The sequence below is a fragment of the Phyllostomus discolor genome, chromosome 1 (assembly GCF_004126475.2).
Source record: "Phyllostomus discolor isolate MPI-MPIP mPhyDis1 chromosome 1, mPhyDis1.pri.v3, whole genome shotgun sequence".
Classification (NCBI taxonomy): domain Eukaryota; kingdom Metazoa; phylum Chordata; class Mammalia; order Chiroptera; family Phyllostomidae; genus Phyllostomus; species Phyllostomus discolor.
This window is the reverse complement of record NC_040903.2, coordinates 163,178,147-163,205,255: the sequence shown is the minus strand read 5'-3', so window position 1 is coordinate 163,205,255 and position 27,109 is coordinate 163,178,147. Positions and strand designations below refer to the sequence as shown.

At 35.2% G+C, this 27,109-nt stretch overlaps 1 protein-coding gene across 1 annotated transcript in view; it reads left to right on the top strand.

The window, feature by feature from the left end:
• DMXL2 (Dmx like 2) overlaps positions 1-27,109 on the top strand; it is a 136,332-nt gene that overhangs the window by 29,213 nt on the left and 80,010 nt on the right. The window contains 6 exon segments of the mRNA XM_036033486.1: positions 1,556-1,634; positions 2,440-2,575; positions 3,245-3,311; positions 20,146-20,324; positions 22,316-22,499; positions 24,946-25,120. Coding sequence (XP_035889379.1) covers positions 1,556-1,634; positions 2,440-2,575; positions 3,245-3,311; positions 20,146-20,324; positions 22,316-22,499; positions 24,946-25,120 — 820 coding nt within the window.

Genomic DNA, 27,109 nt, shown 5'->3' with positions numbered 1-27,109 from the left:
ATGTTTCGTAAGATATATGATTTGATTTCTTTTTACACTTCCAAAAATTATAATTAAAATATTAGTCTTTGCCCTGTGATAGTATTATGAAATGTATTGCAAATTTTAGAATGCTTATAAGTCACCTAGAGTGACTTAAAAATTCAGTCTACAGGTCTCATTTCTCAAATTTCTGCTATGTATTTGGTCCACAGATTATACTCAAAGTAATATTAAAGGAAAGCATATTAGGGATGTTTATAGTTTTAGGAATGATTTAATTATTATTTTGAAATAGATCTGTTGAACAGTATTTAAAATTCTATTGTGACTGTTCAGCAGTGGTATAAAAATAACATTTTTGGATAATAAAATTCAAGTTTCGCAGTTATATTTTTTAATAGGTCTTATTTATTTATTTTTAGAGAGAGGGGACGGGAGGGAGAAAGAGAAGGAGAGAAACATTGATCAGTTGCCTCTCACATGCCCCCAACTGGGGACCTGGACCACAACCCAGGCATGTGCCCTGACTGGGAATAAAACCAGTGACGTTTTGGTTTGCAGGCTGGCACCTAATCCACTGAGCCACACCAACCAGGGCTGCAGTCATATTTTAAAATTCTGTCTGTAGATAGTCAGAAACCTTGAATAAATTATTTAATTGTTAAATATTCTAAAGATATTATAAAGAGAGAGGGGATTGCCACTTACTGTTACTGTCCAAGCTGTTAATGTACAACTTGCCTAAGGTCACATAGATTTATGTTGCAGAATACTTTCACAAAAGGCCGTTTTACATTTATATACTATAAAGAAATATCTAAAATTCTTTTTACATGATATTCTATTTCATGGAAAAGTCCTTTTGACTTTTTAAACTTCGCATTTATTTCTATTTATTTCTACTTTTTAGAACAAAAATAGAAAAAAAGGATGGAAATTATTCAAATAAATAAATATAGGTCAGGTTTGTGGATTTTATATGTTATATAACATATAGACTTTTATATGTCATATAAAAGTCTAATTTATTGACTTTTGGGGAGGTATATCTAGTTTTATTATAGACATTGAACTTCTTTCTAAGGTGCATTTATTTTGTTTCTATAAACACTTATTGAATATTTGTGTACTAGCCATTAAAAACACTAAAGACATAATTTCTGCGCTAGAGTAGTAATTTCATGGGAGAATCAGGTGTGTATGAATGAATACTAATTCAGAGTGACCAGTGAGGTGACTGTTTAGCTAGATCTTGATGTACATATAGGAGTTTGCAGGTGGAGAAGAGAGGACAAGATATTTTAAGTATAAGAATGTATGAATAGACATGGAAGGAAGCCTGAAATAAGTTTTGTTTAGGCATGGCAAGTAGCTTGATAAGGTACAATGAAAGTAAGTGGAACCATTGGAAGTTTTTTTAAAAAAATAGTACTTTGAAAATAATAGTGCAAAATTTCATCTTTGTTTTAGGTCATGCGGTCTTAAATTGAAGAAAATGATGAAATAGTAGTGTTTGTGGAAATTATTTTAAAAGCATATTTTTTTCTTTGTTCTTTCTCTTTGTATGTTTCAGCAACTCAAGTGTCAGTGGCTTAAAACTGGGCAGTTTTTTTTGAGTTCCGTGACATACAATTTAGCATGGGACCCTCAAGGTATTCAGTGATTTTATTTAGAAATTTTGAAAAGTAAATCATTTGTTTTAAATGTATGATTACAATGTGATATAGTCTCCTATAGTAAGAAAATGATTAACAGTATATTTCCTTTTTGCTATTGTACTTTTTTTCTCCTTGGTATACACTGCTTTATACAGTGCTGAATTTACTACTAATTCTGTGCTTTCCTCCTCTGCCTTTGAATGTTTTACTTTCCAAACAGTGATGATTTGTTTTTTTAGTGAACATTTGCTGCATTTTACCCTTAACTGTTTTTATTAAGAAAGAAAATCAGAAATTAAACAGGAGCTTTCCCCAAAAGCGCTATCCCATTTTGTTATTTGTATTTCAGGAAGCTATTGTCCTTAATTTTGAAAGATTAGAAACCTCTAATGATAATGATTTCCCCCCCTTTTACATTCACAATTAATGAAGGGTAATTTTTATATTCCAAGTAGAAAAACAAATTTTGTTAATTTTTTGTTATGTCTTACATCCTAACAACATTCTATGTAGTATTTTTTTGGCTTTTTAAATTCTACTTTTTATTTTAGTTAAAAAAAAAAGATTTACCTGATACATAATAGCTGTTTGCCAATAAAGCTTTTCTTTTTTGTTCTCGAGTTTCTCCCCAGAACTACTCTTTCTTGTCTAGGGATTCTTAGAACTTTTAAATGGGTATACCCCAAGTGTTCTGCATAGACAATAGTGCTTATTTTCACTGTATAGTTTAGAAGCCCATATGTGTGTTCTCTCTCTGGATAATCTTTGCTTCTTCACCAGAACATTCTTTAATTTTCAGATAACAGATTGTTGACAGCAACTGATTTTATTCAGTTGTGGGCTCCTCCGGGAGGTGACATTCCAGAAGAAGAGGAAGAAATTGATAATAAAATTCCTCCTGTTTTAAGTGATTGGAAGTGCATCTGGCAGTGCAAGTTAGTGTCTAATTCTGTTGTTATGTTTATTCATTTTTTTAAAAAGTTCCTTAAAATATGTTCCCTTTCATAATCATCTTTATTTTTTGATGGTACCATTGCATTTAGAAGCATACAACACAGAATTTTTCTAACCGAAACTTATTATAATATCTTTGCTCAATTTGTGTTATAGTTGATTGTGTAAGAAAAGGACAAAAATATTTTATAGTATAACCTCAGGACTTGGATTGTCATAGTTGGCACATAGGAATTACTCACTAAGGGAAGAGATGTGGCTGGTGATGGTGCAGGCGTGGGGGGGGCCTGATGAAAGTTGCCAGCCACTCTTATGAGTGGAAGGATAGTTGAACTGTTAGCAATGTGGATTATGTGAAGGGGACAAGTTAGCCAGGGAAAATGATGAGCTTAGTTTTTGACTTATTTAGGATGTTGGCAAGACTTGTAGGTGGAGATACTTATACATGTTAACTGCACTCCTTTTTGGATCCCCAAAGGGAACTTTAGATTAGTTTTAATTAATGTTTATTTTTAGGGAGGTAAAATATTTTATTTTTAAAGAGTTGAAAACACTCTTTTTCTGGTGATGTTAATAATTGTATTTTGACCATTTATATGTACAGTGTTCCAAATTTTTAAAATGTTAACTGTTTAACTTTCTTTTTTTAGAACCTCAGTATCTGTACACTTGATGGAATGGTCCCCTGATGGTGAATATTTTGCTACTGCTGGAAAGGTAAAGGACTAAACAAAACATAAACAAAAGAAACAAACAATTAAAAATGTTCTTATTCATTCTTATTTTCAATTTTTTCATCTGTAAAATTGGAATAATCTTACTCTGCAAAGCTGGCCTGAGGAATAGTGATAAATTTGTATATAAGATCAGGTATATTTCCCGTAGGTAGTAGGCACTTGGGAAATAATGGCTATTATTATTCTTATTTGACCTTTTAGAAAAAGTCTTTTTTTTAAGATTTTATTTATTTATTTTTAGAGAAGGAAGGGAGGGAGAAAGAGAGAAACATGAATGTGCAGTTGCTGGGGGTCATGGCCTGCAACCCAGGCGTGTACCCTGACTGGGAATCGAACCTGCGACACTTTGGTTCGTTCCCTGTGCTCAATCCACTGAGCTATGCCAGACAGGGCTAGAAAAAGTCTTTTTTTAAAAAAATAATTTTGTTTCAAAATATCATACATTCATAATTTAAAAAGTAAAACAGTACCACTGGAATTACAATGGAAAGAAGCACTCCCTTCTTCCTGGAGGGAGTTGTCAAATTGCATACTTTGGTACTTCCTTCCATGTTCCTAAATAACTTGTTTTTGCTCCAGTTCCTTCATTCTTTTTCATTTATTTTTAGGAATCATCCCCTTTCTTCCCACCAAGGGAGCTGAGACTTCAGTTCCCTAGCTGACGATTCCAACCCAACTCTTCTTCTAGTACATACATACACATATCTCTTCTCTTCATATATTCCTGTTGTAGATAGCACATAGTTTTCTGTAAATCAGTATTTATCATTCACATTATTGATTGTGCAATATTATTATTCACAAGATAATTATTTTGGTATGAATAATCACTTTGTTTTTCTATTTGCTTAGTTTTCTTTATACCTGATTCATCTCCTAGACAGTTTTTGAATCTTCTCTCATTTACAGTCTCACATAGGAAGTATCTTGGAGATGTGTGCTCCCTTTGCTCCATTTGGCTTTAGTTGCTCTCTGAGTATAAAATAGCAGAACTGTAATTTTGGAATTTTCTTTTAGTGATCTCAGGAGATTATCTTTGCCTATCTTCTTTGTTAAATTCCCAGTTTTGTAGCTTCCTTTATTTTCCTCTTTCCTTGTTTTGATGGAGATACCATCTAGTAGTTTCCTTACAAATGCTGACTGGGAAAAAACATTTTGAGGACTTGTAAATGTGAACAAATATATCTTCTGCTTTTATAGCTTGATATGGCTGGGCAGAGAATTGGGTTGAAAATATTTTTCCCCTCAGAATTTTGTAAGTCATGGTTCTGTTGCCTTTTAGCTTCCAGTGTTGCCATTTGAGGAGTAGAGTGCCATTGTGACCATACTCCCCCATCTTCAGCTTGTAGGGGTTTTAAGACTCTTCCCCTCTCCCTGATGTTCTGAAATTTCATGATGATGCCATGGTATGGGAAGTCCTCTATAAATATTTTAGAATATATCTTAAGGAATAATGACTTTTTTTGTGCAGATAATTGATGGGCCTGTTCAGTCTGAAAGTTCATGTCCTTCAGTTCAGGGGGATTATTTTATATTATTTCCTTTCTTTCATGTCGTCTTTTCTCTTGGATCTCCCCTTAATCAGATGTGAATCCTTCCATACTGATCCTCTAATTTATGTTTTTCCCTTCTCTCATTTCTATCTTTTCATCTTTTAATTAAAAATTATTTTCATTTCTTTATGTTTTTGTTTAATTTCTAGGGGATTTTTCATCTTCCACTTCCATAATTATTTCCTACTATTTTTAATTTTCCAGAGTTTTTTCCCTTATACTGTGAATACTCCTTTTCCAATTATAAATATTTCATAAATATATAAAATATAATTAAACAAATATACATGTCCCTATTATCCAATTCAAGACAAAGAATATAAAACTAACGGATTCCTTATCTTCCTGCTTACATTTCTTTCTTCCCCTCCCACTCAGGCAACCAGAATCCCAAATTTTATGTTTTATTTCATTATCTTTTTTTAATAGTGTCTTATGTATGAATTATCAAATAATATAATGTTTAGTTTTGCATAGTTTTGAACTTATAAAAATGACACCATACAGTTTTTGAAATACAGCTTTAAGATAGTAAAAATATATTTGTGATAATAGTCATAATGTACTTTTATATTAATGCATTCAGTAACAAAAAATTACATTTAAAAATCACAGTTTAAAGTTAAATCGTATTGTTGTTAGGGAATTAAAGTTCCATATTACACTTTATAAGATGAGGATAGGTGTTCTAAGAACACCAGGATTTACCCAAGGCCTTTGACTTAATCTCTAGTTGTAGAATACTCAACTGTTTTGTGGCTGAGTAATTACTTGCAGAGAGGTAGTTGCTCAACAGTTGATGACATCACAAACAGGAAGAATATACAACATTACAGGCAGACTATAATTGTATAGCAGTTTAGCAGTTAACTAAGTAATAACTCACAGTTTTGAAGTACTGAAGAGTGTACGAACTATTTTGAGATACCTGTAGAACTATAATGTCATACTAAGACATCTGTGATTTTTATTAGAAATAAAGTCACAAGTACAGCTCATATTACTTTGGTTTACTTATATCATAACTGAAGTTTAGCATGAGTAATTTCATAATTAGCAGTTATAAAACTAGAAAAGTAATTGTTGTTTTCCCCTCTCAAAGTCATGGTAATTTTGGGTCTTAGTTTTCTTAATTTCTGAAGAAGCAGACCCTGAAATAAAGATTCAAGTATAAGTAATTAACTTGAGGAATTACCACAAAGAAATATACTGGATTTGAGGCTGGGAGGTGAAGGTGCTTAGTAAAGAGTATATCATCACGCAGGTGATTAATAAGCTTAAATCTCCAGGTAACTCTGGGAGCCAGTGTTCCTCACAACAGTATGTTCCTCAGACATGTTCTTCACACACACGAGTCATTGATTGAGGGCTGGTGGGGCAGCACGTTAATTCTTAGCACTCGCACAACTCCTAGAAAAAAGCTCAGTTAGAACTAAAATGCCAAGGCACGAGGGGATACAGTTATTGTATTTTATATCTTGAATTTTGTCCACTGGCCTCACATCTTTACCATCTACACTGTTATAATCTGGTTGAAGCCACCATCATTTATCACTTGTATTATTGTGTTACATTCTTAATTGGTCTCCCAACTTTAGCTGTGTTCCTATACAGTGTATTTTCAAACCATCAACTGAAGTGATCTTTTAAAAATATAAGTCAAGGCCATCATTCAAGATGGCAGTGTAGGTAAACATGGCCTGCCTCTTTGCACAACCACACTGAAATTACAACTAAACTACAGAACAACCATTATTCAGTTATTCAGAACCACCAGATATGGAGCTCAATGGAAGTCCTTCAACTACGGAATTAAAAAGAAACCACATCGAGACTGGTAGGAGGGTTGGAGACACAGAATGGGCTGGCCCCACAATCACATGTGGTAGGTAAAAATCAGGGGGATATCTGGGGAGCAAGGGGTCCCAGTCCCACATCAGGCCACCCCCAGCCCAGGGTTCCAGTGCCAGGAAGATAAGTCCCCATAACTTCTGGCTGTAAAAACACGTGGGGATTGAGGCTGTGGAAGATGATTGCTAGAGTCCCAAGCAGTTCCTCTTAAAGGGCCAGAACACAGACTTACCTAGACTTGCTCCCTCTGAGCTGTAGTATGGGAGCAGCAGATTTAAAGGCACCAGAGGCACATGGGGAGGAACTGAAGTGTGTATCATCAGGGTGAGAGTTGAGGGACAGCTTCCTTACAGACATAAATGCTGGCAGAAGCTGGTGTTTCTTTCATGAGCCCTCCTACAACCGACTGGACAGGTGGGCATTACATTGAGACTCCATCAACCTGGCTCACACTGTTTGCTCCACCCTGGTGATTCCCCAAATCTTCACCCCACCCAACTTTCAGGCCCACCCAAGATGTTTCTAGTGGCTTTTCCAGATGAATGGTTTGTTTTGCCTGATGCTTCAGATTCTCCTAAATTCTCTTAAACAAGCAGTATCTGGCTTCAGTGAGCCCTGTGCCTATTGCTAAGTGGCCCCAGGCCTGGCACTAGCAGTAGCTGGCCTTGGTTCACAGCTTGGACTTGCTTGGGTACCTCTAAGCCCAGCACAAGTAGCAGCCAACTGCAGATTGTTGTATAGCTTATGTCAGGTGGCCCTGGACAGAACACAGGAGGTGGCTGAGCTTTGCCTGTGCCTCCATGGAGGGCCTAGAGCCTGTGCACCCAGTGGACAGCTATAGACTATGTCAGAGCACCATCATCCAACCACCTCCATAAGTGATACACTCAAGGAGCAAACTCAGTGGGCACCAGAGTCCTGCTGAAGTAAGTTCTGCTCTGAGGAGTTGGCCCCCACATAGCTGATCCTCAATGGTGGTTGGAGGTTGGTGGTCAGTGGTGACAGCCAGTCCTTGGACCTGATTGGCCTGGGTAAGTCGCTCCCAATGACCTGTCGACAGCAATCAAGGCTCAACTGCAAGAGGGGGGTGTACACAGCTCACATGGTGGGCGCACCTTGAGTACCTAGCTTGGGTGATAGGGGAGGCTGTGCCACTGGACCCTACATAGGCCACTTACTACATTAGGCCACTCCTCAAAGCCAGGGAGTTGTAGCAGTTCTAGCTACTAACATAGAAACAAACACACGGCTGCCAAAATGAGACAAAGAAGCATGACCCAAACGAAAGAACAGAACAAAACTCTAGAAAAAACCTAAACAAAATGGAGACTAGCAATCTACTAGATGCAAAGTTCAAAATACTGATTATAAGGATGCTAGTGTAACCTTTAGCTGAAGGTTACATTAGCTGAAAAAACAATTTACAGGGGCTCAACAGTAGAGTGGATGGATGGCGCCTAGAATCAAATCAGTGATATAGAATCAGCAAAAAGCACTCAATCAGAACAACAAGAAGAAAAAAGAATCCAAAAAAAGTGAGCATACTATAAGGAGCCTTTGGGACAACTTTAAGCGTACCAACATTCCCACCATGGGGGGGCCAGAAGGAGGAGAGAAAGTAAGAAATTTAAAACATATTTAAAAATAATAAAAGAAAACTCTAATTTGGTGAAGGAAATAGACAGGCAAGTCCAGGAAGCACAGGGAGTCCCATTCAAGATGGACACAAAGAGGCCCACACTATGGCACATTACAATTAAAATACCAAAGGTTAAAGATAAAGAGAGAATCTTAAAAGCAAGAGAAAAGCAGTTAGCTACAAGGGTAGCTCCTATAAGAATGTCAGCTGATTTCTCTAAAGAAACTTTGCAGGCTAGAAGGGATTGGAAATACTGAAAGTGATGAAAAGAAAGAACCTACAACCAAGATGACTGTAACCAGCAAAGCTGTCATTTAGAATCAAAGTACAAATAGCTTCCCACGCAAGAAAGGGCTAAAGGAGTTCATCTCCTCCAAAATAGTGTTATTTGAAATGTTAAAAATGTCATCTTTGAGAAGAACAAGATAAAAAATATGAACAATAAAATGGGAGTAAATACATGTCCATAATTGAATCTAAAAAACAAAATAAATGAATAGGAACAGAAAAAGAATCACAGATACAGAGAACATTTTGATGGTTGCCAGATGGATGGAGGGTCGGGATGGGCAAAAAAGGTAAAGCGATTAAGAAGTACAAATCGGTTGTTACAGAATAATCATGGGGATGTAAAGTACAGCATAGGGAATATAGTAGCCAAAGATACATATGCATGTCCCATGGACATGGACAGTGGTGTGAGGATTGGCTGAGGGAATGGGGGGTCTGGGTGGAGGGAGCCAAAAGGGGAAAAATTGAGACAACTGTAATAGCATAAAAAATATAATTTAAATTCAAAACAGTTGCCCTGGCTGGCATGACTCAGTGAGTTGAGCTTCAGCTAGCAAATCAAAGTGTCACTAGTTTGATTCCCAGTCAGACCACATGCCTGGGTTGAAGGCCAGGTCACCAGTTTGGGGCAGGTGAGAGAAAACAGAATACTGTTTCTTCCCCACTCTTTCTCCCTCCATTTCCCTCTCTCTAAAAGTAAGTAAAAGTCTTAAAAAACATAAGTCAAATCATGTCATGCCTTAGTTCAGAACTGTGAAAAGTTTTCCCATTTCATTTAGTAGAATTTTCTGAAGTCTTTCTGATGGCTTACCAGGAGCCATACTTAAACCATACCTCCCATTACTTCTTTAACCCATATCTCCTGCTACTCTCTTGCTGACTTGGCTCCAAGCGCATGCTCATTGTTTTTTCTGAACAGAGTTTGTTGTTCCCTCTACCTAAAAGACTCCTCCCAGAGACCTGCATGGCCTTTTTTACTTAACTTCTTAAATGTCCCCATCTCAGTGAGGCTCTCCCTAAGCACCCCTTTCAAAATTGCATCCCACCTCCCACTGTCCCAGTTTCTGTTCCCTTTGACTGATTTGATTTCACTCATAACACTTAACACTAGGAGTCTGTGTTAGTTTTTGATATGGCATAAATTACCACAAATTTAGCTGATTAAAACCACACATTTATTTCCTAAGCCTTTATGGGTTAGATGTCTGGGCATGGCATAGCTGAGTGCTATGATCAAGGATTCCAAAGGCTACAATAAAGGTATCACCTGGGCTGAATTCTAACCTTGAGGCTTGACTAGGGCAGAAGACTCTTTCAGGTTGTTGGCAGAATATTTCTTTGTATGGCTGGGGCTTGGTGTTTGCTGTCTGTTGGCTGGAACCCCCTTCAGGCCCTGGAGGCTGTCTGTAGTTCCTTGCTGTGTGGGCGTCCTCTCCCTGTCCCCTTTCCTCTGCTCTACTTCTTGCTCTCCCTATTCCCCTCTTTCTTCCCTTCCCTTCTTCCCCCTCACAAATAATAGAGCTATTCAAACAGTTTGGCAAGACAGAAAGTAGGGAGCCAGAGGGAAATAGAAAATAAATACAGATTAAAGTAAATGAATTAGGAGAAAAAATTAAATTAGATTTTAAAAACAAAACAGTGAAAATTTTGATAAGCCAGTTTAGTCACCTACAAATAAAGATTGGATAGAATGTAGAGATGCAGGCAGAATTTTTCATAGTGTTTGAAATGTAAGGTTAATAAAGGAGAAACTTACCAGAATCATAAAAAAAAACGAAGCAACCACCTTTAATCTTTGGTTGGAGTGTTGTCCCGATTTGCCAAGGTTGTGGGCTTGATCCCCAGTCAGGTCAGGGCACATATAAGCATCAATCAATCGGTGCATAAATAAAGTGGAACAACAAAAATCGATATATAAAAAAAAATAAAAACAGCAACCTAGCATCCCATTACTCCTAAAACTTGACCGTGAAAATACCTACCTACAGATTTGTTTTTTTTGTTACCCGTATTTCTTAGGGTTACCATATAGTCATGAATGATTAGTAAAGTTAGTCCTGTGATTTAATGAGTCCATATTAGGTAAAACCATGGTGATTTAGTATAGTGTGACCAGAAAGTGGCTCTAGATTCATACTGGGATGCAGCTTTATAGTATTCCTGGTTAATCATTGCGCCGACATCAGTTTAGATATTGTCATGTGTACCGTGCATCATTTGAAGCTTGTTTTACTACCCTTTTCCAAGTAACATCAATAGCACTATGATTATGGGCAGGTATTATATATACTTAAGTTTTCCTTAAAACAGATATTTTAATATGTATGTTGTCTGATATCCTTTTTATCATGAACTAACTTACCAAAGAAGATGTATTTCAGAATTCTAGCAATCCGTAAGGCATACAAGAATCTATTACAGTTGTATTCACGTCATGATAGACCTTCTAATAAATAATATATTATTTTGTATATATATGTGTATATATACATATAAGTATATATGTATATGTGTATATATTCTTACATATATAATTTGTCTTGGTTTGACAGTGTATTTTTTAGTGAAAACCAACCTGAAATTAACAACCTTCATATGTTTGGCAAATGTTTTTTTGAACACCACCATGTATGCTGAACTGTTCCATGTGCAATCTTACGATGAAGAGGACAGGATTCCCATGATGGAACTTAACTTGAGGAAAGACAGAGAAAACATTGTATATTAATAAGTGCTATCAAGAAAATTAACACAGGATCATGTAGTAGTGTGGCTTAATGTTGGTTAGAATGGGTGAACTTTAGAGAGATTTTTCTGGGGATATGTCTTTAAACAGAACTGAATAATAGGAAGAAGAAAACTAAAGTTTAGAGGAAAGAGTTCTTTTGGCCAAGGGAATACACTGAGTGTAAATGTTAGCAGGGCTTATTAAAGAACAACAGAAAGCTGAAGTATAGTGGCTAGGTCAAAGTTTCACATACTTTCAGGTTACGATATTGTGTAGGATAATATAGGAGCTTCCTAGAGAGGTCAGAGTTAGAGATAGGGAGTTTGAATTCATTAGCTGAAAGACAGTGTTTAAAGTTATGGAGCTGGGTGAAATTAATGATGGAGAAAATGTACAATGGAAAAGATAGTGAAGCTTAGGATGAAGTCCGAGAATCCTTGAAAATTAAAAAGTGGTGAGCCCTGGCTGGTGTGGCTCAGTGGATTGAGTGCCAGCCTGTGAGCCAAAGGGGTTGCTGGTTTGATTCCCAGTCTACAGCACGTGTCTGGGTTCGGGGCCAGGTCCCCAGTAGGGGGCTGCGAGAGGCAACCACACATTGATGTTTCTCTTCCTCTCTTACTCCCTCCCCCTTTCTAAAAAAAAAAGTAAAATTTTTTAAAAAGTGGGGAAAAAGGCATGAAGTGTACAAAGGATGCTGAGAGTGAGGCCCATTGAGGAGGAAAATCTGGAGAATGTGATATTAGAGAAATTAGAAGGAAAAAATTCAAAACGGAGGGAATAGTTATAATTCTGTCAAGTGATCTACTGTGCATGGGAGAACAGCTTGAACATGCGTAGAAAGGATAGGCCTACCTATTTGGCATAAATTACAATATAAACTAACTACTTTTAGAGTCATAGGATTCTAGTGATCTTAGAGGTCATAGAAAGAGTTCAACAGCTGGCCAGGATTTCCCTCATACATTCTTAATGTTTTTGATGATCTCCCTTTGTTTACCTCAGCTGTGAATCACAGCTGCCTGAACTTTGAGACTATTTTAGGATATCTGTTGACAAGGCCATTTGGTGCTTTAAAAACAATTAATTACTCATGAAAGATGAACAGTATTCACTGAACATCCTTTGAATATTTGAACTTCTGTCCTTAATGAATCTGAAAGATGCCTTTGTACTTCAAACAGAAGTAAATAATGATACTAAAAGCACATCCTCTTGCATCGGACAACTAGATTTTAAGTGCCTTAAAGGCAGTTCTGTTTGGATACTCCATCTCCTCTCTTTGAGTTTTTATTGCACACAACCTTAAGGATTGATTATTGAGTATTTTTCTTTCATTGTATTAGTCATGTTTACCTAAGCTTCTTACATTCAGTTCTCCTAAGAGCTAAGTGTTTCATAGTTCTTATGAAAAGATAAGAATGCCTTACTGGTAAACATCCTTTGGGGGTTCATAAAATGTATCATGGATTTAAAAAGCTTATTTCCTCACGTTTTTTGTTCAGATACCATATCTAATTAAGATCCTCCTGATAAAAAGAATAGAGATTAATTTTGTAATGTTGGCATTCCTCCCCTCCATCTGTTCTGCTTCTGTTAATAAAGTCAAGTTTGTCTGACTTGATGAGACAGATGGTAACTGTGAACTACCACTAGAAGGCATTTCCCACCACCTCTGCTACACATGGCAGGGTTTCAGTTCGTGTTGTGGGACTTAAATCCAGCTACCTTCAGGATTTTGAGTCTTATTGAGCACTTTCAGTGGTGATTTATAAGTGTGGTACATTAAATTTTTCTTGGATCTAAGAGTATTTTCACTTTTTTCTGACCTTAAAGTTTTACTTAGGAAAGAACCTTTTATCTCCACAAGATACATGATTAAATCTTTGCATCAAGAATTATTTTGGGGTCAGTTTGATTGCTAGGTGTTTATTTAAATTCTGTTTGTGTTACAAAGTTTATATCTGAACACTTTCTGTAACAGTTGGTTATTTTGTAAAATTTGAAAGTGATTTAAAATATTGTTTGCTCCAAAAACATTTTTCTTGATCTCCCTTTGTTTACCTCTATAATAGAGGATTACCCTTTTCAGTGAAAAACTAGGCTTTTAAGAGCTAGGATGAGAAAACTTTTGGGGTAGGGTGATTTTATCAGAAGGGAAAGGAGAAGGCCACAGAATGTTCCCAGAAGTTTTTCCTCTTCAACTGCTTCTCTATTCTTATATTGTGTTTTGGTTATTTCAGGATTAGGTTATCAACCTTTTCTCCCCCTTTAAAATGAAAATATATTTACTTTTTAAAAAATACAATATGTGTTTATTATAAAAAACACGCAGAGAAAGTGAAAACCTCTACCAAATGAAGCCCTACACCCAGTAGAAAAAATGGCCACTGTTTTTTATTTAGTGCATATTTTTTCAGACTTTTTGATGCCTTTGTAAACCAGGTAGAAGTGTGTATGTGTGTATACACATACTGCAGTGAAAGCGTATTCTTGAATCTGCTTTCTTCACCTAATACAGCATATATAGATAGATTGTAGTATCAGTATATCTGTATTCTAAAAGTGATACAATTTTCCATTATATGAATCAATATACCATATTCTAACTTAACCAGACAACTATTAATGAACATTAAGGTTCCAATTTTTTCTATTGCTATTAAAAAAGAACAACCTGGTACATTAATCATGTGCTATTTCATTTTTATAATTAACTTTATTGAGGTACAATTAACATACAATGTATTTTTAAGTGTGAAGTTACATGAGTTTTGACAAATTTATAGACCCACATAATTACCACTAACATCAAGTTGTAGGCCATTTCAGTCATCTCAGAAGGTTTCCGTTAACCTCTTCCCAACTAACTCTCATTTTCATCCCTTGTGCCAGATCGTAACTACTCTGCTTTCTATCATTGTTGATTTGAGTTTCTATCGTTGTCTCTCTAGAGTTTCAAATGAATGAGATTGCATAGTATATACTTTTTTGTGTGTGGCTTCTTGCACTTACTGTAATGTTTTGAGATTCACCTGTGGTCTGTGCATCGGTATTTTTATTGCTGAGTTATAGTCCATTATATGGATATATCACAATAAGTGTACACATTTTCCTTCTTTAAAATATTTTATTTATTTATTTTTAGAAAGGGAGAGAAACATCAGTCAGTTGCCTCTTGCATATGCCCCAGCAGGGGTCTGGCCTGTAACCCAGGCATGTGCCCTGACTGGGAACTGAACCAGTGATCTTTTGCTTTGCAGGACAATGCTCAACCAACTGAACTATGTGGGTCAGGGCCCCATTTACCATTTTTAAGAAAAAGATTATTGATTTTAGAGAGAGAGTGAACAAGGGAGAGAGAGAGACAGACAGAAAGAGATAGAGAAACATTGATTTGTTGTTCCACTTATTTATGTACAAGGTGGGGGCCCAAAAAGCTGGAATTATCGTCTGGAGGGTGGGCCCCATGTATTACAGGCTTCCCCTGGTAGATGAGTGTTCTAGGAACCCATCTGTATCAGTGTACCAGCTGGCATTGTGAGAGGCTGCATTCGGCTTTGGTGAAATTTTTGAAGACTCTTTAAACACATTTTCCTGTTTCATAATGCGTGATTTACAGGGCACTTGTCCACAGTACACTGAGTGTTAACAGTGTTTGACCAAAAATGGCATAACCCCCGTGCCCCACCCTCCCTTTTCATCTGATATTGGCCCAAGTGACTTTGTTTGTTTCCTAAGATGAAAAATGTCCTCAAAGGGAAACATTTTGCCAGTGTGCAAGAGGTGGAACAAAAATGGCAGAAGCACTAAAAGGCATCAAAATCAACACGTTCAGAAGCTTTTGAACAGTGGAAAAAATCTTTTGATGGGTGTATTGCATCAAATAGAGAGTACTTAAAAGGTGACTGAAGTTTAAACATGTAAAAATACATACACAATTTTTAAATAAATAAATTCTAGTTTTGGGGGGTTCCCCCTCATATTTGTTAGTTGCTTCCTATATGTGTCCTTCCTGATCAGGGATCATACCCACAATTTTGGCATATCAGTATAATGCTCTAACCTACTGACTACCTGGCCAGAACTATCTATTTACCTTTTGATGGACACTTGGGTTGTTTGGAGTTTTAGGCTAAAAGGAATAAAGCTACTATGGCCATTTACTTGGAAGTCTTTTTGTAGACATTTATTTTAATTTCTAATGGGCAAAAAAATACCTGATGGTCATATAGTATTTTACCAAAAAAGTGTCAAACCCTTCTAAAGTTATGTCATTTGCATGCCCACCAGCAACTGAATAATTTTAGTTACTGTATTTTCTTGCCAACATTTGGTATCATCAGCCTTTTTAACATTAGCCATTCTATAGTTGTGTAGTTGTGTCTTCTTGTGGTTTTAGTATGCATTTCCCTGATTTTCCAGTGATGTTGAGCATGTGTTTATTGGCTTTTTGTATAATTTCTTTTGTAAAATGTTTATTTCATCTTTTTCCTGTTTAAAAAAATTGGGTTTCCTCATTATTGGGTTGTAAGAGTTTTTTGGTATATTTTTGTGTAATTGAAAGGTCAGTGCATTGCAGATGTTTTCTTTGCTGTGACTTGCCTTTTTATTTTTTTTTTAACAGTGTGTTTGTCATGCAGAAGTGTTAATTTTGAAGAGGTCTGCCTTACTAATTTTTTTGTATTGGTTTATGCGTTTTGTGTCCTAGGTCTAAGAAATCTTTGTATACCTCAGAGTCACAAAGATATTATATTATGCTTTTTTAGAATCTTTATAGTTTTGAGTTTTACATTTTGAAGTAGTGTTTTTTAGTATTTGATTTGAAGTTCATTTTTTCCCAAATGGATATCAAGACACTAGAGTGGCATTCTCAATTGAATTTCCTTCAACTTTGTTGAAAATCAATTTTTTATATGTGTTTGGATCTGTTCTGGCCTTTCTGTTTTGTTCCATTGATCTCTATATCTATCCTCATGCTAATAATATGCTGTCTTGATTACTGTAGCTTTGTAGTAAGTTTTGAAATTGAGTAGTGTAAGTCCTATAACTTTGTTCTTTTTTTCCAAATATCTTTGGTATATCAGTCCTTGGATTTACATACAAATTTTAGAATAAGTTGTCAGTTTCTATGAGAAAGCCTACTGTGATTTTTGATTATGTTTACATTGAACCTTTATAGATCAATTGGGGAAGGATTGACATTAGTAACATTTGGCCTTTGGATCCATACTTATTAAAAGATTTTATTTATTTATTTATTTGAGGAGAAAGAGAGGGAGAGAAACATCGATGTGAGAGGGAAACTTTGATCAGTTGCCCCTTGTACATGCCCCCACTGGGGACAGAACCGGCAACCCAGGCATGTGCCCTGACTGGAAATTGTACCAGCGACCTTTCGCTTTGCAGGATGACACTCTACACACCAGTCAGGGCCAGATCCGTATTTGTTTAGATCGTTTTTCTCTTAGTAATGTTCAATTTTTACTGCGTATGTCTTGTACATAAATTACTAAGTCTATCTTTTTAATGTAAAATATATTTAAACAAATTACATTTCCAGTTATTGCTAACAGAGAAATAGAATTTATGTTTGGATTTTGATTGTTAGTCATGTGACTTTATCAGTTTTAGCTTTTTTAAGTAGACTTCTTAGGATTTTATGAATAAAGACAATTTTGATTCTTCCTTTCTAATATCTATGCCTTCTGTTTTTTCCCTTTACCTAATTTATTTCATGTTCTTAAGACCTCTAGTATAATATTGAATAGAATTGATGGGTGCAAACATCCTTGTATTGCTCCCAGTTTTATGGGAAAAGCATTGAGTCTTTCACACTTCTTTGTTAAGTTGTAGGTTTATGTAGATGTTCTTGAACCAGTTGAGAATGTTCTTTTCTATTGTAAGTTTCCTGAGAACTTTTTTCTTTCCATAAATTAATGTTTATTTTTGTCAAATGCTTATGCTACATTTGCGGTTGACCCTTGAACAACATGGGTTCAGACTGCATGGGTCCACTTATACGCAGATGTTTTTCAGTAACTGTACAGTTGGCCCTTTGTTTCCCCAGCTCTCACATGCACAGATTCAATGAACTGCAGATCGAAAACAGTGTATTTTCTTTTTTTCCCCCCTAATTAATATACATGGCTTTTATTGCATCTTTAAAATATTACAAATCTGAGGAGTCATTCAGCATCTTGCTATTTCTGTAGCTGGACAGTATATTTTCAGTCTGCATTTGGGATTCTGCTAGTGTGCCTAGAACCAATACTCTGCAAATACCAAGGAACGACTGAGGTTTTGGGAGGGTCAAAAGTTATACATGGATTTTTGACTATGTCAGGGGGGAAATATTGGCACCCTAACTTGCCGGGGGTGAATATTGGCACCTTGAACAACATAACCCACATGTTGTTCAAGGTCAACTGTATTGAGATAATTGTATAGATTTTCTTTTTTACTCTGTTAATATGATGAATTACAGTGATTATTTTTCAAATGTTAAACCCACTTTGCTTTGCTAGAATAAACTCCACCTGGTCATGATTTTTTTAAAAAAATGTACTGTTGGGTTAGGTTTGCTAATAAGTTATTAAAGATGTTTGAATCTATGTTCATGAAAAATATTCATTTACAGTTTTCTTATGTTTTTGTGTGGTTTTGTACTGGTCTTACACAATGAATTTCTTTCCTCAATGATCTGAAACAATCTGGGTAGGACTGGTGCTGTTTCTTCCTTAAATGTTTGGTGAAATTTATCAATGGAACCATTTGGGCTCAGGGTTTTAGTTGTACTTTTATTTATTTTTATTATTTTTTAATGATAAGATCTTAAATTGTAAATTAAATATCTTTAATAGATGTAAAACTATTCAGGTTTTGTATTTCCTCCTTTGTCAGTTTCCAAAATTGTCTTTTGAGGAATTTGTCCATTTAGCCTAAATTGTTGAATTTATTGGGATAAAATTTTTCATAATATTCCCTCATTATTATTTTATGTTTGTAGGATCTACAGTCATGTCCCCTCTCTCATTCTTGTTAATGATAATTTTCTTTTCTCTCTAAATAGTTTTGATCACTCTAGATAATTAATTTTATCGATTTTCCAAAAAAGCTTTTGAATTAATTGATTTTTTAATTTTTTTGTATTTTATTTCATTGGTTTTCATTTTTCCTTACATCTACTTACTGTGGATTGTTTGTTCTTTTATTTGCTTGCTTCAGGTAAAAGCTTAGACCATTGATTTAAGACTATTCTTTGTCGATGTAAGCACTTCAAGGTGTACCTATCCTTCTAAGCACTAATGTAGGTGCAAGCCCCAAATTTTGGTATTTTGCTTTAAATTTCTTTCAGTTTGACATTCTTTAAAATTTCCCTTGTAATTTAAAGGTTTAACTTTCAGATATTTGGGAATTTTCTAGCTGTCTTTCCGTTAATGATTTCTACTTGACTTTGTGGTTTTTTGAGTTTTAGGCAGTAACAGAGGAAGTGGGGCTGCTTCCTTTGGGGAGGGAATGGGAGAAGGGGTTAGAATGTCACCACTTGTGAAGGCTCTCTACCTATGCTTTATGGCTCCTGAAGGGTTCTGAGGTACCTCTGGGGTTTGGATGGTATGTAGTATGAAGCATTGCCATAAATTGTGCAGTAAATTGGGTTAGATTAAAATGATGCTAAGGTGAAGAAGATATGTGGAGGAAAGCATCCTGTATGTTCATTAAGTGGTTGTCTCAGAGTAAATACTTAAAGAGGTTTGCTGTATAATTCAAATATCCAAATAAATGAAACATTATTGGAAACAAAAATTGTGCAGTATACATTGAGAATGAGTGCCTGGAAGAAAAAAAAGGTTTATCTAGTCTAGATAAAAGTATTTATACCTGTACACACTTTTTAGTAATACATAATTTCATTGTTTCTTAGAGATTGATAATTTTGCATAAATGATAACATTTTATTATTTTCCTGAATGCACTTTTTACCATTGAGGATAAAGTTCTGTAAAGTAGATAATGCCTGTTAAATAAGATATAATTACATAAGCCTCTAACAAAATTGTTAGAACTAAGTAAAATGACAAAGTGAGTGCCTGTTGTTTTACCTGTAAATATCTTAAGTGGGCATAGAGGTGATTCCTGACAGCTGCCTACTTGCCTTTCATCATTTAGAGATCAGAAAACTGTGGCCCATCAGCTATGAATGATTGTACATTTTTAAAGGGTTGTAAGATAAAAATCAAGAAGAATTTGTGTCCACAATGGCTAACTTACTATCTGGCCCTTTACAGGAAAACTTTGCCGATTCCCAACTTAAAAAGGGTTTGCTTCACCCTTATAAGTCTCTTCAAAAAGGAAAGGATGACATCAGTGACTCATAACATGGCATCTTTCTTATTCTTTATCTTATCCAAGGGGCCGGCACCTGGTTTCAGAATCTTTCTTTTACAATTACTCATGTCTGTTTAAATGGTGGAATTTGGCATCAGCCTCTAGAGAAAATCCCCACTATGCAGAGAAGATTGATAATGAGTAAAAATGGTCCATGTATTTTTCAAGAATAATATTCTGTAGAATAATAAATACCATTTTAGATTTGATTTTGTACTATATACATATAGTACACAATAATTTTGTAGTATATATATATAGATCATGTGTTTTTACATATAGCTTAATTTTTAAAGCTTCTTCAAACCACTTAAATATTGAATTGCATATGTACAAGTTAACTTAATGCTGACATATATTTTTGCAGGATGATTGTCTGTTGAAAGTCTGGTATCCTATGACTGGATGGAAGTCTTCAATTATACCTCAGGATCATCATGAAGTGAAAAGGAGACAGGCGTCGACCCAATTTTCCTTTGTTTATTTGGCACATCCTCGAACTGTGACAGGTTTTTCATGGCGTAAAACTAGCAAGTATATGCCCAGGTTAGATAAATGTAGAATGTAACTTCCGTTTGTATCCTTACATTTTTTATAACAGGACTTTTATAACAAAGTCCTTCTACTGCATTGACATGGTGGCAATTAAGAGCATAGGCTCTGGTGTCAACTGCTCAAATTCTGATCCTGCTGCTGTTGTTACTAGCTTCACGGCTTTTGACTAAATTTTTGAAGTTCTCTATGCCTCAGTTTTTCTTGCTGTAGAATGGGGATAGTAATAGTACCTACCTCAGGGAGTTGTGAGACTATAATATGTTAGTGCATGTGAATGCTCAGTGCAGGCCTTTGTACATAGTATGTACTCAGGCAGTATTAACTGCTGTTGTTAGTAGTAGCTGCAGTAGTTGAAGATTCTAGAAAGGAAATGTTTACAACTAACAGGAAAGCGTACATGGAGGGGAAGTAAAACAAATAAACTGTCCAGTAGTACACATGGTGGGAAAGCATGTCATATACAGTGAATAAAGTGACCAGATTTTTCTCAGGGCTATCAACAGAACTTTCTCTAAGGATTTATTATTGTAAGTTTTTTCTCATTGTTACTGTATCTTTTGAAAGTATTTAGAACATTAAATAAACTACGGAACAGCTCATACAAATGATTCCTGTATTACATATACAGTTCTGTAAAAGCTTGTTTAGACATCTACATTCATTCTTGAAGGAGGATTATTTCATCTGCTAAATATATCTGAGAAATGATTATAGCTAATAGGAGATACAGCACACATTATAGAGGTGTTCAGTCAATGATAACATGGGGAATTTTTACATTTTTGGAATCGAGTGACCTCGTGGCGCAATGGCAGCACATCTGACTCCATTTTTGGAATCTAAAGAAAAGGTTTATTCTTCCTAAGTCATTGGCATCTATTGAAAACATTTGCAAAACAGCTTACTTTTGACTGACTGAGAGTCTGTGTAAGCATTTTTTAAAAGGTAGAGTTTTTTTTTTTTACGACAAGGAGTTAAGTCACTTCAGCTGCTTGATGCTATGACATTTTTGCCTATTTTAACTTAATGGAAATTGTAATTTGAAATGATATTCTTTTTACAGTTTTATTATGAAGATACTCATTTGTTTACCTATTTCTAATCATTTAGATTATAAGAAGGATGATGCAAAATGATACAACTACTGCCCTAAGCCATATAGTTTAGTTACTTCTAGTGATCTTTTACTATGGTGTTTCTGTAATTTGCAGTAGTTAGGTTTTCTTTTGCTGTTTGATTTGTTCAGGATATACTAATATTCCTCTAGACTCTAGTTTTCAAGCAGCACATGTGCAATCTGGAATTCATTTCTGTTTCCTTGGTCAAGACCATTTCTAATTTTTATGATATTCACAGCAATACTGTACTGTATGATGACCTCAGGCTCTTGAATTGACCACTCTTTTTCCATACAGTGTGATTTCTAAAGCAATTGGAAGCATACTATACGTCATTTAGCTTAGCTGTTCAAAGCATGATTTTTTTTAAAGATTTTATTTATTTATTTTTAGAGAGGGAAGGGAGGGAGATAGAGAGAGAAACATCAATGTGTGGTTGCTGGGGGTCATGGCCTGCAACCCAGGCATGTACCCTGACTGGGAATCGAACCTGCGACACTTTGGTTCACAGCCTGCACTCAATCCACTGAGCTATGCCAGCCAGGGCTGAAAGCATGATTTTAATGCATTAAGGTGAATGTCAGGGACAGATAGGTTGTTCCTGTTTTTATGGCAACTGATTGCAGCCCTATCTATATCCAACCACTCACCTTACAAGTATGAGCAGGTAATAAATGGGGTTTGATGAAAGTGTGAAATAGTGCAAATCCATTCCATTATTGGAAATATAAATATACATAGGTCATACTGTTACTTTTGCACTAATGTCATCTTTATACGTGAAGAGCCAGATACTAATAGCCTTTAATTAATCAATGGTATTGATATTCAGAGTCACTTTTGCCTATTTCTCTTTGTCATTAGAGGTTCTGTCTGTAACGTGTTGTTAACTTCATGCCATGATGGTGTCTGCCGGCTCTGGGCAGAAACCTTATTACCAGAAGACTGTCTTTTGGGTGAGCAGATTTGTGAGACCACCACTTCCAGCATTGCCAGCAACCTTACCCATGCTGGAAAACACAAAGACAGAATACAACACGCTCTTGAGGTACAATATTATTTAAGATGTTAAATGAATTTTGAAGATCTGTGTCTCTGGTGGGAATTTGTAAACTAGGATGCAGATAATGCACAATGGTACATGTAATGATAAAGCTAATAGCAAAGAAATCTCACATATTTTACACTTGTTAAATTACTCATTTTATGCCCCTTAGAAGCTAAATACACATAAGTAATGATCTCAGACATGTAGTCTAGGTAAATAGTATAATTTTAATTCTTTCATTATGTGTATCAAATGTGAAAGTCTATAGGAGTAAGCAGCTTTGGTTAGTAAAACATGTGAATGTTGTTTTACATTTTCTTGAAATTGGTTGCAATTGAAAATATTTTGCTTGTTTATGAGGATTAAATTTTATTTTTATTCTACTTAAAAATGACTAATTTGATTCTTAAGAATAAAGATGTTAGGATATCAGATGTATGTGAACTTACATAATTGCTTTATAGTTTCCACTGTTGAACATTTTGCAAGTGAAGTAATTTTCCCAACTTCTAAATGCAATACATATGAAATACATGTGCTTTCTAAGAAATTGGATTATTTATTATATTGCATAAACTGTTGAATCCATTATGATTAGGGAATAAAATGAGAAAAATACATTATTGGAAGTTATCAGAAATTTATTTTGGTAAACCTGTATTACTAATATTCTTAATTTTTCTTGTGACTGTTTTTATTACACAAAGAATATATGCTTATTCTAAAATTTGATTAGGAAAAAGAAAGAAATAGGAAATTTATAATCCCACTATTCCAGTTATGTGTATATGTGTATTTGTCTTTTTTTACAAGATTGACATCCTATTTTAAATTAATGGTTTATAACTTGCTTTTTAAACTTAGTGTGTTATTTCTCTACATGGCTAATTATACATAAAGCATACATTTACATGAACAGTTTAGTGATTTCAGACAAAATGGTTCTGCTGTTTCAGTAAGCTGAGATACTACTTGGGTGGGCTAAGGATGTTGTCCTTAAAAATTTTATGTAAAGTAGGCCTGCCCTGAAACTAGTTGTGATTGGGTACTATTTTACGTTCTTTTCTCAACATTGGAAGCATAAATGAAATTAAAAGCAGAAGCTAGAACAGTTAAAATTATATTTTGTTATGATATTGATTGACATTTAGTGGGACAAAGTGCTCAATTAACTACATGGTTACAGTCATACCTATGTAGCATATGTTTACCTTATATATGAGCTTTTAGAGACTAAGGGGTTTTAGACTTTGTATCCTCCTTGATATCTACTATATTGCTTTTTAAGTGCTTGTTAATTTGAATTACTAACTGCTATTTAAAATAAAAGAAAAATATAAGTAAATGTATAATCAGTGATTTGACAAATTTTTACATGCACTTTAATAATATTATCAATAATGTTAAAATTGTTTTTAACAGTAAAAGCCCAGTTATCTGACCTAAAAGCTATTTTGCTTTCTCACATCCTTTCTTATGAAACTTCTAGCTGCATTCCTAGGAGAAAATAAGCAGCCAATATTACACCAGCTGTGCCAATCTAATTAAAACTAATGATAAATGTCAAAGATGGAGTGAAAATAATTTGATGAGCAGTTTGGAGCAGGAGGTTTCTAATATCCATCTTAACCCTATTGTCAAAGAAATAAGCAATTCTATAGCAGGGAGACTAGCCTCAGAGGACACACCATAGAACTGATACTGTTTTCCATAAAGGACCTGATGTGTTACTTTAATGGAGAAAGACTTGAGATGATGCTACGTTTTATTTGATTGAATGTGAGGAACAAAGGAAAAGAATGGGAAATTATTATAAAGCATGATATTGGAAGTGGGTTGAGTGATAGAATAAAGAAGTGCTGTGAGGCAGGATTATATAGAAAAAAAATCACGCCGAAGTTGATAGGACCCCAAGTCAAAATAGTTAAGATGATCATGTATGTTAGTAGAGAATTTTTATTGTATAGACATATCTCAATTTTAAAAAATTCCATTGGTCAACACTATTCTGAGGTCTTTCCTGGCTAGGTTCCCATTGTTATTCTGTATATTTGTACCCTCTTTACAATAGAGGTCATATTTTAGACTGTTTGGCTGACTGCCTAGTTCTAAGTGCGAATTTTGAGGAGAAATATTCTTCCTGGTAGGAAGATTTGGGAATTTCTAATTCTCAGTACTGGGATGTCCTGAAAAAACTGGACTTTGAACTCCTCATCGTAATAGGGGTTTTTATAGATGGTATTAATAAGTATCTTTGAGCAGCTACTTCTGCCTTGAACTATAAAATATGAAAGAACTATGGAGAATATATTTGGAGTGCTCTGTAGTTATGAGAATTTCCTTTGAAATGATCAGGTTTTACAGAGAGAAAAATCATAAAACCCTTCATAATTGAAAGTACTTGGATTGGCACTAGTTGGATTTAGTAATTGTTTTTCTTTTTTAGACAATACACCATTTGAAAAATTTAAGAAAAGGACAAAGAAGGTCTTCTGTTCTTATAACTCACACTGAATTAGTGCCTGATCAGATGACAACGCATGAAGTTCAAAGACACATTTCCCACCATGCAAATGCACTGTGCCATTTTCACATTGCAGCAAGCATCAATCCTGCCGCAGGTAAAGGATAGTACTGTTTTCTTTCTTATAAATATGCAGAAATAAGATAAATAAATAGAAGGGTGGGACTACTTTTATAACCTGTATTTTTAATGTTAGTATTCCATGTTTTCTTTAAAATACTTCTTGATTGGACTAGGAATATATAATATAAGGTACCATATTCTTAAATATGAACTGTGTGATTTGCAGGGAAGTATTTTTGAATACCTTTGTCTGTCTGTCTAGAATATAGTGAGGATTCTAATAAAGTGAGCTCTACTTGAACCTGGGAACACAAGTGGTGGTGGCCTGGTTCATTAGTGTGATTTCCCTCCCTTTTATACTGCACTGTTATTCTTTCTTCTCAACTCTTCTTTATAACTTTACCTAAATATACTTTTGCATAGTTTTTCTTATATCTCGTATATCTTGTTTTCTACTCTCAGAAACTTTCTTGTTTTCCCTGAAGGAAAAATATTTTTTTTCTACCTTTGATGTTTTCTTTTTGCTCTTTTTGCCCTGTGTGGTTGAGAAATAATTTTGATGTAGGTCCAGTGTTGGCAAAAGCATATTTGAAAGCTTATTTAAGGGCATTTGTAGGGAACCAGTTTGTTTTGATCTGGCAAATGTGACTCAGCTCTGCGTGGAAAACCTACAGAAGTGAGGTGGTGGGCAGAAGCCAGACCTTCAAACTGAGTTTTCCCGTGGGAGTCAGGCCTAGAAAATGCATACAGACTGTTATGGCTTGCTCTTGCTAAAACTCCGTCACTCTGGTCTGAAAAAATAAATGTGTATTGTCTATCTTCAAGGTAATTTCCAAAGCCTATATGAATTTTCCCAAGGACAGAGCTATCAACTGGCTGCCTATCCCTTCTGCATATGTTATTTTCATTTCCTTGATTATACCTAAAAATTTAGACAATAATATTCTAGATAATAAATAATAAATCACTCTTTGATGTAAGACCTGAGTAAAACAATAAAAGCCTGTCTAGGCAAGGGTTGGGGTGCTCTCCTCTTGAGAGAGTGGCCGTGCTGTCCCCCTTTTCTCCATGAGATTGCTGTATTTATTCTCGTCTTCAGTCACAACAGGCAGGACACTGCGGGCCGGAGTCCACCCTAGGCATTGTTTTCTTTCTGTGTGATAAACATGTGAGAAGGCCTCTAAATTTCATTACACTATGTAGAACTGTAGTTACATAAAGTTATAGCCATGTTTTATTTTCTTAAAATTATTTATTTATTTATTTTTAGAGAGAGGGGAAGGGAAGGAGAAAGAGAGGAAGAGAAACATCATGTGTGGTTGCCTCTCACGTGCCCCCACTAGGGACCTGGCCTGCAACCCAGGCATGTGCCCTGACTGGGAATTGAACAGGTGACCCTTTGGTTCGCAGCCTGTGCTCAATCCACTGAGCTACACCAGCCAGGGCTATAGCCATATTCTATTGAAAGGAAGTCTATTGCTTCAGAGTGCGAAAGATTTTATTTTTAAAAGTTTGGTTGTAAAAAGGATGTTCAGTAAATGCAGATTCAAATGGATGGTCTTTAGAACAGTTCTTCCCATGTTAGCAGTGGCTCTAGATATATGCTGTCCCTTATGGTAGTCATTAGCCACGTACAGCTGTTTGAGCGCTTGAAATGGGCTAGTCCAAACTGAGATATGCTGTAAGATGCACCCTGGATTTCTAAGACTTAGTACAATAAAAGAATGTAGATCTCTCATTAATAATTTCATTTAATTTTCTTACATGTTGCAGTGATAATATTGTACATATATTGTGTGAAATAAAATGTATACTTAAAATTAAGTTTACCTCTTTCTTTTTACCTTTTATAATGTGGCTACCAAAATAAAAATTTCCTGTGTGCTTTACATTTGTGCTTTGCTTTATATTTCTATTGGACAGTGCTGTACTATCCAATTAAATGTTGTTTTGCTTATATTATCCTTTCTGATCTAAAATCTTAATTGTATTCTAAGGTTGCATTTATAATATTAACTTGTCA